The sequence below is a fragment of the Brachyhypopomus gauderio genome, unplaced genomic scaffold, assembly GCF_052324685.1.
Source record: "Brachyhypopomus gauderio isolate BG-103 unplaced genomic scaffold, BGAUD_0.2 sc40, whole genome shotgun sequence".
Taxonomy (NCBI): domain Eukaryota; kingdom Metazoa; phylum Chordata; class Actinopteri; order Gymnotiformes; family Hypopomidae; genus Brachyhypopomus; species Brachyhypopomus gauderio.
This window is the reverse complement of record NW_027506868.1, coordinates 696,350-708,758: the sequence shown is the minus strand read 5'-3', so window position 1 is coordinate 708,758 and position 12,409 is coordinate 696,350. Positions and strand designations below refer to the sequence as shown.

Genomic DNA, 12,409 nt, shown 5'->3' with positions numbered 1-12,409 from the left:
TTCTTCACAGAGGGGAGATTTCCATGCAAGGAAGAACACTGAGGCATCAGAGAACCTTTGGCGGATGCCCACTGGTATGATGCAAAATGGCAGGAATACACACCGCACAGAGCAAATGGGAGATGCTTGATGGTGTGTCATGATTGCTGATTCTAAATGAAAGCAGCCCCTCCAGAGACGAGGGCTTCGAGAACCATGGAAGGGACCAAGCCATCATCACCAAATCCCCGCAGTGCCTGGGGCTTCTGCTAATCATAACCAAGCCTAGGAAGAAGATTAGCTCTGCGCCCGAGGAGAGTTTGAAGAAGCTCCGGGCATGGATGGGAAAACGTGATACCATCAACTTTGAAATCCAAAACAATAATACGCATCTAAGACCTTTGAGGAAATGAAAGGGGCTGAGATGGAGCAGCAGTAAGGGCTCAGCGGGTGGGGTTTGGGGGTGGGGGGGTGGGGTGGGTAGTGTTGTGAGGTGGGTGGTGGTGTTGGGGGGTGGGGTGGGTGGTGTTGTGAGGTGGGTGGTGGTGTTGGGGGGTGGGGTGGGTGTTGATGTGAGGTGGGTGGTGGTGTTGGGGGGTGGGGTGGGTGTTGATGTGAGGTGGGTGGTGGTGTTGGGGGATGGGGTGGGGTAGAGTGTTTCCAGTCTTCATGCTGCAGTAGCTTGCTTCCATGTTTTGAAAACAAATGTCTAGTACCTGGAAAACTGAGGCACGAGGAAATGAGGATGAGGATGGTAAGAGGCATTTAGGCTAAAGCAGCCTACAAAACTACACTCACTAAGCACAAATTGCACTCTTTGTCTTGCACTAAAAACCTACAAAAAAGAACTAAAACCTTGATATACAAATCCTTATTCTAGAGGCCTTCCAGTTAATACTCACCACAGGTCATTAGTGAGAGTCCCTCAGCATAAAAGCACAACAGTCCTACAGAAACAACACACCCGTCCTACAGAAACAACACACCCGTCCTACAGAAACAGCACACCTGTCCTACAGAAACAACACACACGTCCTACAGAAACAACACACCTGTCCTACAGAAACAACACACACGTCCTACAGAAACAACACACCCGTCCTACAGAAACAACACACCAGTCCTACAGAAACGACACACCAGTCCTACAGAAACAACACACCAGTCCTACAGAAACAACACACCCGTCCTACAGAAACAACACACCAGTCCTACAGAAACAACACACCAGTCCTACAGTAACAAAACACCTGTCCTACAGAAACAACACACCAGTCCTACAGAAACAACACACCCATCCTACAGAAACAACACACCAGTCCTACAGAAACAACAAACCCATCCTACAGAAACAACACACCAGTCCTACAGAAACAGCACACCTGTCCTACAGAAATAACACACCAGTCCTACAGAAACAACACACCAGTCCTACAGAAACAGCACACCAGTCCTACAGAAACAACACACCAGTCCTACAGAAACAACACACCCGTCCTACAGAAACAACACACCAGTCCTACAGAAACAACACACCAGTCCTACAGAAACAACACACCAGTCCTACAGAAACAACACACCAGTCCTACAGAAACAACACACCCATCCTACAGAAACAACACACCAGTCCTACAGAAACAACACACCCGTCCTACAGAAACAACACACACGTCCTACAGAAACAACACACCCGTCCTACAGTAACAACACACTAGCTGGAGTTGCTGGCGTGGCAGCTGCACACAGTGGCGAGTACAAAGTGGCAGAACTCTGGGGGTTTGGCAGCCAGACAGCCAATCATTACAGTACCGCTGTCACATCATCAGCACCGACAGGCTGGAAGGTGTTTGAAACAGCAGACATGGCCACACAGGTCAACTCCACCAAGTTCCCAACAGGCGCTTTTAGAGATCTCATACTTCAACTGTTTATTGTTGCTATTGTAATGACGTAAAACAGACACAGTGATGACGACGGCACTTGCAGACCGTGGACGTACCTTTCAGCCTTTCGGCCAAAACTCCTGCCTCGTGTTCAGAGTAGTGCATGATGGGAGGTGGGGAGGGTGGTCTCAAGCGTTCCTCCTGGACTTTGCGACGGTGCCGTTCTTCCCGTGCCAGTAGCCTCTGTTTACACTCCCACTCGTACAAGTCGTCCCGCGCCTGGGCAAAGTCCACATGTATGCGGCCCGAATCCTTCTTATCCGTGCTGGAACCGATGCGCATGCGGTAGCCTGAGGTAGCCAGCACCAAACAGAACCATTACACATGTGCACATCAAGATCCAGTGTACTAAAACAAAGAACATTCATTGGAACAAACATTTGTTAAGCTTTTTCAGTAGCTTATTAAATGGATGTGACTCAAGGGCACATCACTGCAGCAATCCTAATAGAGGATGGGTTGTTGGAGAAAGTACTGATTTTGTCAAAATATGCTTAAAAGTGAGTCATATTGTCCAAATGAAAAACAAAAACGCACCAGACAGATAAATGGCCTTGTCAACCATGAACTCCTCACTGAAACGGATGTGACAGAAGTTTTTCTTGCTCTTGCGGATGGCAACGATTTCACCACACTGGTCAAACACCTCCCGGATAATCTCCTCACTCGCATTCTCTGGAAGTCCACCAACAAAGACTGTCTTACAGCCAGGGGGGCGCTCTCTGGTTGAAGGAGGCGGTAGGTCTGTGGGATGCACAGGGAAAGTCACAGACTGACTAGACTAGCCACTGGTGCCTTGGTTGAACAAGGTGTCAGCAGGTGATCTTACTGGGGTTCTGTGGGAAGAGGGTGCAGCTCTTGCAGTGGATGATCTCCTTGATGCCAGGCAGCTCAGATGGCACAGGGGGTGGAGGCACCAGACTTATCCCTGCCATCATGGGATTAATCGGGGCAATAATCCCCAGGTTTGGGTCAAAACCCTGGATGCAGATGGAGTCTACAGAATAAAAACAGGCAACATAAAGAGTGATGGATGCAGCTGCTGATTAGGAGCTGAACAGAGCAGAACTGCAAAGAAGCCAAAGAACGTCAAGATAGTAAAATTCAGACAGACAAGCCGCCACTCTCATAAAGAAGAGAATATCTAGGTATTCAAAAATTAGTGGCTTTTTTAAATTACTTTGCCATTATACTAAACCATGCAGGACATGGAACTGAAAATCCACGAGTTTACAAATATATAAACACTGTAGACTATAAACAATGAGAAGGATTTTTGTGTACTTTTTAAACAATACACTTGCACACATGCAGTTTCATTTAACTCTCAAAAATGTATAACAGAGATGGTTGCTGACTCATACTCACATCGTATCTATAAGAGTGACACAGTACAAGAGAGCTTTATTCTCTTATTCAGATGATGCTGTAAATGGGTTTGAATGTTTGATCCACTACTTCATTTGTGAAGGTTTCATTTGTGAAGGTAGCTGGATTAAGAGTGATTGTTCACCCAAAAATGTTCTGTGGTTACAAACTTATTGTCGATTAAAGGCTAGAGAATGGCAGACATGTATAGCAATGCAAGATGTTTCTAACAAGATGGTACTTCTAATAAATTGCTTGTGAGTCCAAATCCCACATGAAGCCAGCAACACATCCTATTTGTGCTAAGGTATCAGAATATAAAATATGAGATGTTAGGTCTAATGTGTAAATAGGTGAAGTAGCAGGATGCTGGAGGTTATGGTCATCTCTGTGCTCACAGTTTCGTGAAATAGGAGCTTCAAGAGATCCATGTGAAACTCATCAAAATGTAAACTGTGAAGACTCCAACAGGTCAATTACACACAGACATGCCTCCAATTTATCATGTTTAATGTTGTTTTTCCCTCTGAGGATGATTCAAGGACTGCTCATTCTATTGGCCCAAGGCTACTCACTCTCTGCCAGAAACTGAAGGAGTGGTTTTATTCCCCATTATCTCTTTTTGAATTTTCCATAGAAATGTGATCCACCATAAAATCCAGCAGCTGGGAGCTCCTCTATAGGAAACAGCTGTGCTTGATTAGCATGGAGGTGAGATGTCATCAATCAGAAACCTTCACAAACACAGTCATCAGCCCTTCCTGGGCTTCGTCAAGCATCACACTCTCATCCTGTCACTTGGTACTATGACAGTTCCAGCCATCCCTCACTACGTCACAGTGGTCCCAGTGATGAACTGCAACTCAGACAGTAACACAGAAGCCAATTTAAATGCAGCCACCTCAGCAGCTTCTGTGCAAACAGCCTTTACATTTTCAGTTCAAACTGAGTTTACCAGCCTGCTTGCATTTTGTGGCTGCATTCATGCTACGTTATCGTCTGTCTGGAGGATGGGAGTATCACTGGTGGATGAGGAATCCTCCCTGCCACTTAATATTTGACATAGTAGCTCAATACAGTAGGTCATTGTAGATGCCTGCAACTGTTTCTGGCAGGAGTATGATCAGTTTTTTTTTCTTCCTCAGACACTCAGGCTTCCTGAATCATTGTGTAAATCCATGTGATCAGCCACTCGGGGCTTACACCAATTCTGACTCCAAATCTCCCAGTGGGCTCATCTAATAGTGCTCAAAATGGAGTCTTAACAATAGCAACTGCAACATTGAGGAACTTCCACTATATTTAGAGCCAGCGCCTTAGTGGCTCCTGCTGGATGAGGACAGACTGATAATCAGACACAATATGTGCTCAAAATAAACAGTCAATCCAAAAGTAGTGAAATACTGTACATGGGGGTATATTTTCAGGTGTAAACAGTGAACATCAGCAGTGGTTGATGTTTAGAATGTTTGAAGTCATTTTCAAATGCCGTCTAATTGAAACTTTAAACTCCACTAGAAATCAAAGAGAGACCAGAACACAACGTCTGTAGACATTATGCTATTGGATAAACATTCAAATCTGACAGAAACCAGATGTATGTGCTTCTTCCAGTGTTTCATTTGGAAGTAGTACTTACGTAAATATAACAACAATCCTGCTGCCCTCAGATGCTACCTGTTAGTTCTCAAACACTAATGCTCATTGTCATTTAGATTAACACTGCCTTTGGGTATCTGGGTGTAGCTATCTTAGTGCATCACCAGGCCTAGCTCTTAAACAGTGTTATGATTCTGACACTACCATCACAAATATGGAATATGGACTGAAATTGTGCTGGAGTTGTTTCTAAAGATCCCTTGTGATGTTCTATAAGCACATATCCCTCCAGGTTTATTTTATTAGGTGGGGCAGAACCTAAGGATTATCATTTTAATATTTAGCCTTGGATGATTTTGCACAGCATCCAGAACAAAAAAAACTCAATATACAATTCAAATGTAAGCCATTCCAACTTGCAGCAGTCCCATAAATATGCATGATTTCGTCAATTCTGCTCATGCATTTTAATCTCATCCTAATTTGTCTCAATCCGCCATGGCTCTTTGGCTTGATAGTAATTACAATAGGCTGCAAACTCAGCAGACTCTCTATTTGTATAAGATCCCATTATAAATGCAGCTGCCACTCAACTATATTTCCTTACTGCGTAAAAGGAAAGACAATTATACAACACTGCTTTCATTCACTTGCTGTCTCTGCTGTCTGTGCCAAAGACAGTCCCATGCAACCACTCTTTCTGTATTTGGTTTAATTACTAAGAATGAGATTGTCATTACTGAAAGTACGATAACAGTGATTTGTTTAGCAGAGGCCAGAGACAGTCTGGATTCAAGAGATCACCACCTTGCTGAATGATTCCTCTAAATATGGATGTGACAGTATGAGCAGATCTTATTTCAGATCTCAGACCGAACCAGTGAATGAGTCAGTGGTGGAGTTACAGACACAGACTGTTGTAGGTTCTTCAGCCTTTCAGACCAGCAAAACTGGCCACCTAAGAGCCGAAGAATAAACCTCAGTAGACGACAACATACTTTAACATAAAAGCCGATGTCTAGCACTGCTTCTAAAGATCAGATATTTGGCTCGTGGCTAGGTAGCCACTGGTTGAAGGGTCCATGTGATGATGGGCCCAAGATGGATGATTCTACCTGGTATCAGCTGCTGTCCAGCTAGGCTCATGGGTACGATGCCCATGTTGTTCATGGCGGTAGCCCAAGCACCAGGGTCTGCCACAGGCACGCTGAGGTGGTTCTGATCTGCTCCCGAAACCCCGACGCCATCCGCTGCTGCAAAGAAAACAAGAGAAGGAAACAGATCTTTTAAAAAAGACCAGTCTCTAAAAGCCATCCGTCAACACTGAAGATGTTTCAAGCAAAACATTTCTATAAACCAGTTCAAATATAGTTTGGTTGAAAAACTCTCTCCTCTAAGCAACCAAACACCCTCTCCCCTAAGCAACAGGTGGCAGCTATAGTTCTCTCTGCTGTTCATTTATTCACGCTTTGAGTATAAAGTTTCACGACCTTTGTCCTCTGTTTACTAGGTTTCTCTCCCCAGTTTTCTATGGGAAACTCTAGTGAGTCAACGCTGGGTCATATTTTAATGGTTACATACAATATAATATGTCCCTGCTTAGCAGTTTGAGACCTTAGCCTGGTTTGATATTCCATCCTTGACAATAAGCAAGGCCAAGGCCAGAGAGAATGAGTGGCCAGGAGTAATGATGAGACTTATAAATAATCCAAGGCCAGCTTCATTCAGCATTAGAGGCATCAGCCTGCTCTGGTGGACCGATGGCTGGCCGCATGTGTGCTGTGGGCGACACAGTTACCGCTGGTCATTGCACGTCCTCTGTCTCCAGAGTTCAGACTCTCCCAGGACAGCTGGCCAAGATGAGGAGAGGCTCAACGTGTCATTGCAGCCCACACGGAGACCTACAACACAAAGACACAGGACTGACCCACAGCACACACTGAGACCTACAACACAAAGACACAGGACTGACCCACAGCACACACGGAGACCTACAACACAAAGACACAGGACTGACCCACAGCAAAGGGAAACGCATTATTCATGTCAATTCACGGTGGATAAGGTGCGTAGGAATAAGATTGATGAGAACACAAATGCTCAAAAAATATATGTATGTCTACAACGTAAGGCTGCATCAGTCCTTGAGTGATGTTTAGGAATACTGTCACTATTTCACAGATGCACACTGTCAAAAACAATCTTTGCAAGCACAATAAATGTGAAAAAATGTTGAAGCATAGAATAATATAGGCTAAAGTATGTATATGCACTACTAGTCCTTATTATTTCACAGTTAACAAAACTTACTGTAATTCAGGCAATAAGTCTGTGCCGAGGCAAACCTCCTGTCAGTGTGCCCTCACTAAATGGATCCAGCTGACCTGAGACCTGTCAGTGTGTCCTCACTAAATGGATCCAGCTGACCAGACAGTGGGCCGTCAGTCTGATGCATGTCACCCTGCAGCCCATCAGACAGCGGGGCGGTCAGCCTGCGTGTGTTAGATGAGCCAACCCTCCTCCTATGTCCTCTAGTGACCGGCAGCTGCAGTGCCTGTCCCCTCCCACCTCAGGCCCCGCCCACCTCAGGCCCCTTCCACCTCCGGTCCCTCCCCCTCCCCCGCTCTGCTCCCCCTGCACATTGGCTGCGTCCACATGCATTATATCATCCGGAAAATCAATGTCTGGCCGAGAGGGCCATTACGCTGTTTAATATGGACGTGGGTGATGGATCCTGAGAGTGGAGAGAGCTCCAAGCTTCTTCCCGGCAGCGTGGGGCACCAGCGGAGCGGAGAGAGAGCCCGGCACACATCAGTATGCCAAACAGGCTCTCGGTGACTCTCTCCAGCTCACTGCAGTAATGATCATTATTCAAATCTGACGCACGGAAATCAACTTAGGAGGACGACACAATTTCCCTTTAATTGAGGCAATTATATCAGCCCTGTCATATTAAGGCCACAGACTTAATGAGAAAATGTTTATTTATGCTGCAAAACATATTTTGGCTTGGAGGTTCAAGAAATAACTAAATGTCTGCTAAATAAAGCCACATGGATGTATACATGGATGTAGACTCCACAGTCAGAAATATTATGCAGGCAATAATAAACCTTATCTCAAACCCACTCCACAAATCAGACCACAGTGGACATTCCAGTAAACATTCCCAGATGCAAATGCATGTAGCCATTATAATGTCTCTGGGATAATAAATGCAGTGTCTCATATTGACTCAGCACAGCACCAGATCCTCTTGCCTTCTGCACCTGCAGGCCAAGGTGCTCAGACAACTCTGTCCCCCACTCTAGGAGACATTACTCCATCACTCACTCTGTCCAACCACACTTCCCTGTCCACACTTCCCCGTCCACACTTCCCTGTCCACACTTCCCCGTCCACACTTCCCTGTCCACACTTCCCTGTATTTACACGTCGTCATGTCGCTTCATTATACATGGACCCATTTGACATTCAAGAATCATTCAGATGGCGTCCGGCTCCGAAAATCAAGTGGGCCACTATGAATTTGAAGCCCATCACATGAGGAGGTCAGAATCGTGGCATACACATGTGAGAGGCCACGTTTATCTCAAATGCTTCTCAGTATAGTCGTAATAGAACAGATGGAAAATGGATGAACCAAAGTAATTGGTGTAAATCAATTTCATTACCATTGTTTCTTTTCCAGAAGTTTCTGCTTATATGAAGAAATGTTCAATGATGTTTGTTGTTTGCAGAGAGGTTTCAACTTGCACAGATGTACCAAACATCTTTTAATCCTCTCCTTCCTGTGAGGACTACATGGAAGCAGAGATCATGTGAACAGCTACTGACATCATCTCGTAACACTGTCATGGTCAATCTCAATCAACTTTACTTTGCTAATTAGGATAAACTGCACTGCTTAATTACTTTGACAAATTATTTAATTATACCACCTGGGTCAGCATATTTCTCTGACACAAAATGTAACCCTATGTCATCAGTCTGTAATGTACAGTCTCATTAATGATTGTTATATTTCATGCAGAAATCACTGCATTGTCCAGCTTTCAGTGGTTGATGCTAACCAATTCTGACCGGTGGTTGACTAAGATTATTCCCCCCATAGCTGTGAGCTGGTAGCAGACTGCTGAGAGCCACATCCCAACATGGTCAAAAGAAGGTGCCTGTCCCACATATGCTCCACTTTAAAAATCTCATTATTTCACCAGTGATGATCTCATATTTCATCCGTGATGCATGATGTGCTAACTATAAAAAACTAGGCTAGGCAGAACCTTAGGCAGAGGGATCATGAATGGAAGCATAATCCATAATAACACATCTATAATGTATCATGGTTGTAGGGGCAACTCAAATCAGGTGCTCATCTCAGCACCTACATAAAACCCCAGGACTAGTGATTTATCTGATGTGCTGATGTTGAATGACCATCTTGACACGGCTGGTTTTTATGTGCCAGCTCAGCGTGGAATCATTCACCTAGCAATCATAGCACATCCGCCAGGCTCACACAGCAAACCGTTATCCAGGAGTACGGAGCATACCAATTTCAAACAGGGAGGAACGGATCTTTGAAAATGATCTTTCCAAGGCTTTTAAGGGTTTCCAATAGGTGCCTCCTTCAAGTTCATAGCTATACAGTATTGTGTTTCTAGTCTTTTTCCTGCTATTTTGCCACTAAAGAGAATATTTGTCTCCTGTTTCAGTGCAGTTGGGGCTGTATGGGTTGAACTGAACTTTGAAAAGGCTGGTAGGCTAAGGGGAGGATCACCCTCCCCTGGAAAAGGGGTCAGGACCACAATATCAATCACTGCTTGGAGCAAATTGCACCTAATAATGTCTTTAGAAAGGCACCATTAAGCTTGTGTCTCCTCGTGGAGAGAAACCTCATGCAGTGGTGAATGAGAAGCACAAAGCCAAGATTCATTTAAGCCCCACTCCCATAAGTCATTATAAAAGCACCTGTACTATCCTGCAGGAAAAGCCCGAGGAGGGTTTTGTTAGCCTGGGCGTTCTTATAAAAGAGACTGTAAATAAGAGCAAAAAGCAACATCATTCAGCCTTCTCACTTCTATTTTACGGCTGTGAATTAACATCCATAACTCAGCTATGCTTGGCTCCTCACCCATCATAAAAACTGGGAAGCATGTCTTCCCTCCTTGGGAATGCAGCATAGCTGTTGTAGAATTAAAGCTGAAAATAGTTCAGTGGCAGAACAAAGCAAGCGGCTCTCCTGAGCAGCGTCGTGAGACCCAGAATGGCTACAGGCACCAGAGGAGCTCTGAAGTGTGCTCAGTGTTCACCAACCCTCACACAGCCAAGCAACCAGAAACGACGCATGTAATGCCTGCATCTGTAAGCATGGCAGCAAATAAATAAATAAACCAATAAACAAACAAATAAATCCCAGAACATGCGTTGATGTCCATGTCTACTGCAGAAGAAGCAGCTCGGTTTAACTGAGTGTAGCGTTGAAGAATGATGATGCAAGCGTCGGAAAAGAAACCCAAACATGGACTGGAGTTGTGAGCTATGGGCGCTGCTTTTAGCTCTGGTTCCTAAAGCGTTTTCCCACCATGCTCTCTTTGTACCTGATGCACACCTGAACATTGTGCACTAATCCCATTAGTGAGATGAATAATCACAGGAATCCCTGTTTAGGATCAGAATATCAGATTAATGACCTTCGTAGTGAAGTGGTGTCGCCAACGCTACGGATCAAGTGATGGGCCATTCTCTGTTGTTTCTGTTTAGTGTGGTTGCACCTGAGAGGACAATAAGAGACCCCAGCGTGACACGTTTACGTAAAGTGCTCTTTGAGACACATGAGATGCCAGGAGGGTGTGCTGATGCCCAGGAGGGTGCGCTGATGCCCAGGAGAGTGAGCTGATGCCCAGGAGGTTGCGCTGATGCCCAGGAGGGTGCGCTGATGCCCAGGAGAGTGAGCTGATGCCCAGGAGGTTGCGCTGATGCCCAGGAGGTTGCGCTGATGCCCAGGAGGGTGAGCTGATGCCCAGGAGGTTGCGCTGATGCCCAGGAGGGTGAGCTGATGCCCAGGAGGGTGCGCTGATGCCCAGGAGGGTGCTCTGATGAAGCACGCCAGCATGTGTCCAGGATGGAACCTGAGCTCACACTCCTCTCCATTTTTCAGTAGGCATGAGGGAGTCACAAAAGACAAAAAGTGTATGCAAGTGGCCAAGTAGGAGAAATATGATTTTATATATTAATACAATTCATCATAAATGTAAATGAAGTTTTTTGGACTTGTAGTTGAATTCATGTAAGAATGGTTTACCGAGGCACACTGAAAACTACCGACACCTTTTTGTTTACTTTAATACTGTAGGGCTTTACCAATCCGCAAGCTTGTTTTACAGTTCTACGTAAGGCTAACACAAGTGGAAAGGATTGCAGACACAGACACCATTATTGTGAATGACAGCAGAGTCTGTGTAAAGCTCAGGGGCAGTTTGTCCCAGCGTCATGTAGGAGCAACGATATGACACCCCCGGAGGGCAAGGAGTTCCCATGCCATACGGATTAAGGAAAAGCACTGGAAAGGTTCTGCGTTGTTTCCACGGAGAAGCACCGACAGCCCAAGGCAGTAGAACAGCCATGAAACGACTGGCCCGGACAGGACACCACTTAGGGAACTCTCCCTAGCAGGGTGTGTATGCTGCTGCTCGACCCAGCAGACTAACACAGTGGTATGTGTAGCCTGCAGACTCAGACTGCCCGATGGAGAACAGCGCTTTCATAAGAAGAAATTTTTCAGAACGTTCATAACATCTTATAAAATCATGTAGATGTTTCTATATTATTGTGTTGTATGTAGTGCCCTCTCCTGAATTATGTTTTATCTGAAACGAAATGTGAAATCCTGCTGAAAGCAATCAGAAGATTCTCAAAGTTGTGAGATCGTTACATAATAAGGACATAAAATTAAGCGTCATGTCCAGTGCTGAGAGAGCAGTGGTGTGAGGCAGGACCACCCGCTGTACGGCTGCACCCTCTAATTCACCACACCTGGTGTTCAGAGTGGAACTGCACTGGGTGCCTGTGAACATCTGAAACCAGTTTCAACATCCCAGCTCTCCCACTTTAGACTCAGTTGAACGAATGTGAGAGATGTACTGCAACAATCTGGAATAAGAGCACGTCTGTTTCTGCAAGTCTCAGAACATCGAGCAGGAGACTGACACCTCCAGACGGGCCTTTCAGTCAACTCAAGGACGACACAGAACACCAATATCAGCTTTTCCTCCAGTGTTGTCATGAGGTTCTGGTATTGATACTGTGACATTACAGAATAAGAGAAAGTTCTTGTCTGTTCAAGTAGTCATGCTCTGCCTATTCTTTTTAAGTAATAATTACTGTACATTTCCTTGTGAACACCCTGCTTCTTTCTTTATGCATCTTACATTATCCTGTTTGTTTTTTAACATTATTAGATTTTTGTTAAAATTTTTTGTATTTCTATTTTACTTCATGTTTGTCACGGTCACAGCTCC

The 12,409-nt window shown here is 45.0% G+C and overlaps 1 protein-coding gene across 3 annotated transcripts in view; it reads right to left on the bottom strand.

The window, feature by feature from the left end:
• enox1 (ecto-NOX disulfide-thiol exchanger 1) overlaps positions 1 to 12,409 on the bottom strand; it is a 52,215-nt gene that overhangs the window by 15,421 nt on the left and 24,385 nt on the right. For 2 of the 3 annotated variants that reach the window (XM_076985390.1, XM_076985388.1), the window contains exons 2-6: positions 6,688 to 6,790; positions 6,005 to 6,142; positions 2,752 to 2,919; positions 2,460 to 2,666; positions 1,979 to 2,212 (exon numbers count right to left, since the gene is read on the bottom strand). In XM_076985390.1, coding sequence (XP_076841505.1) covers positions 1,979 to 2,212; positions 2,460 to 2,666; positions 2,752 to 2,919; positions 6,005 to 6,142; positions 6,688 to 6,697 — 757 coding nt within the window. In that variant the 5' untranslated portion in view covers positions 6,698 to 6,790. Of the gene's footprint in view, positions 1 to 1,978; positions 2,213 to 2,459; positions 2,667 to 2,751; positions 2,920 to 6,004; positions 6,143 to 6,687; positions 6,902 to 12,409 lie in introns of all 3 variants that reach the window. The other variant, XM_076985389.1, reaches the window with a different exon arrangement.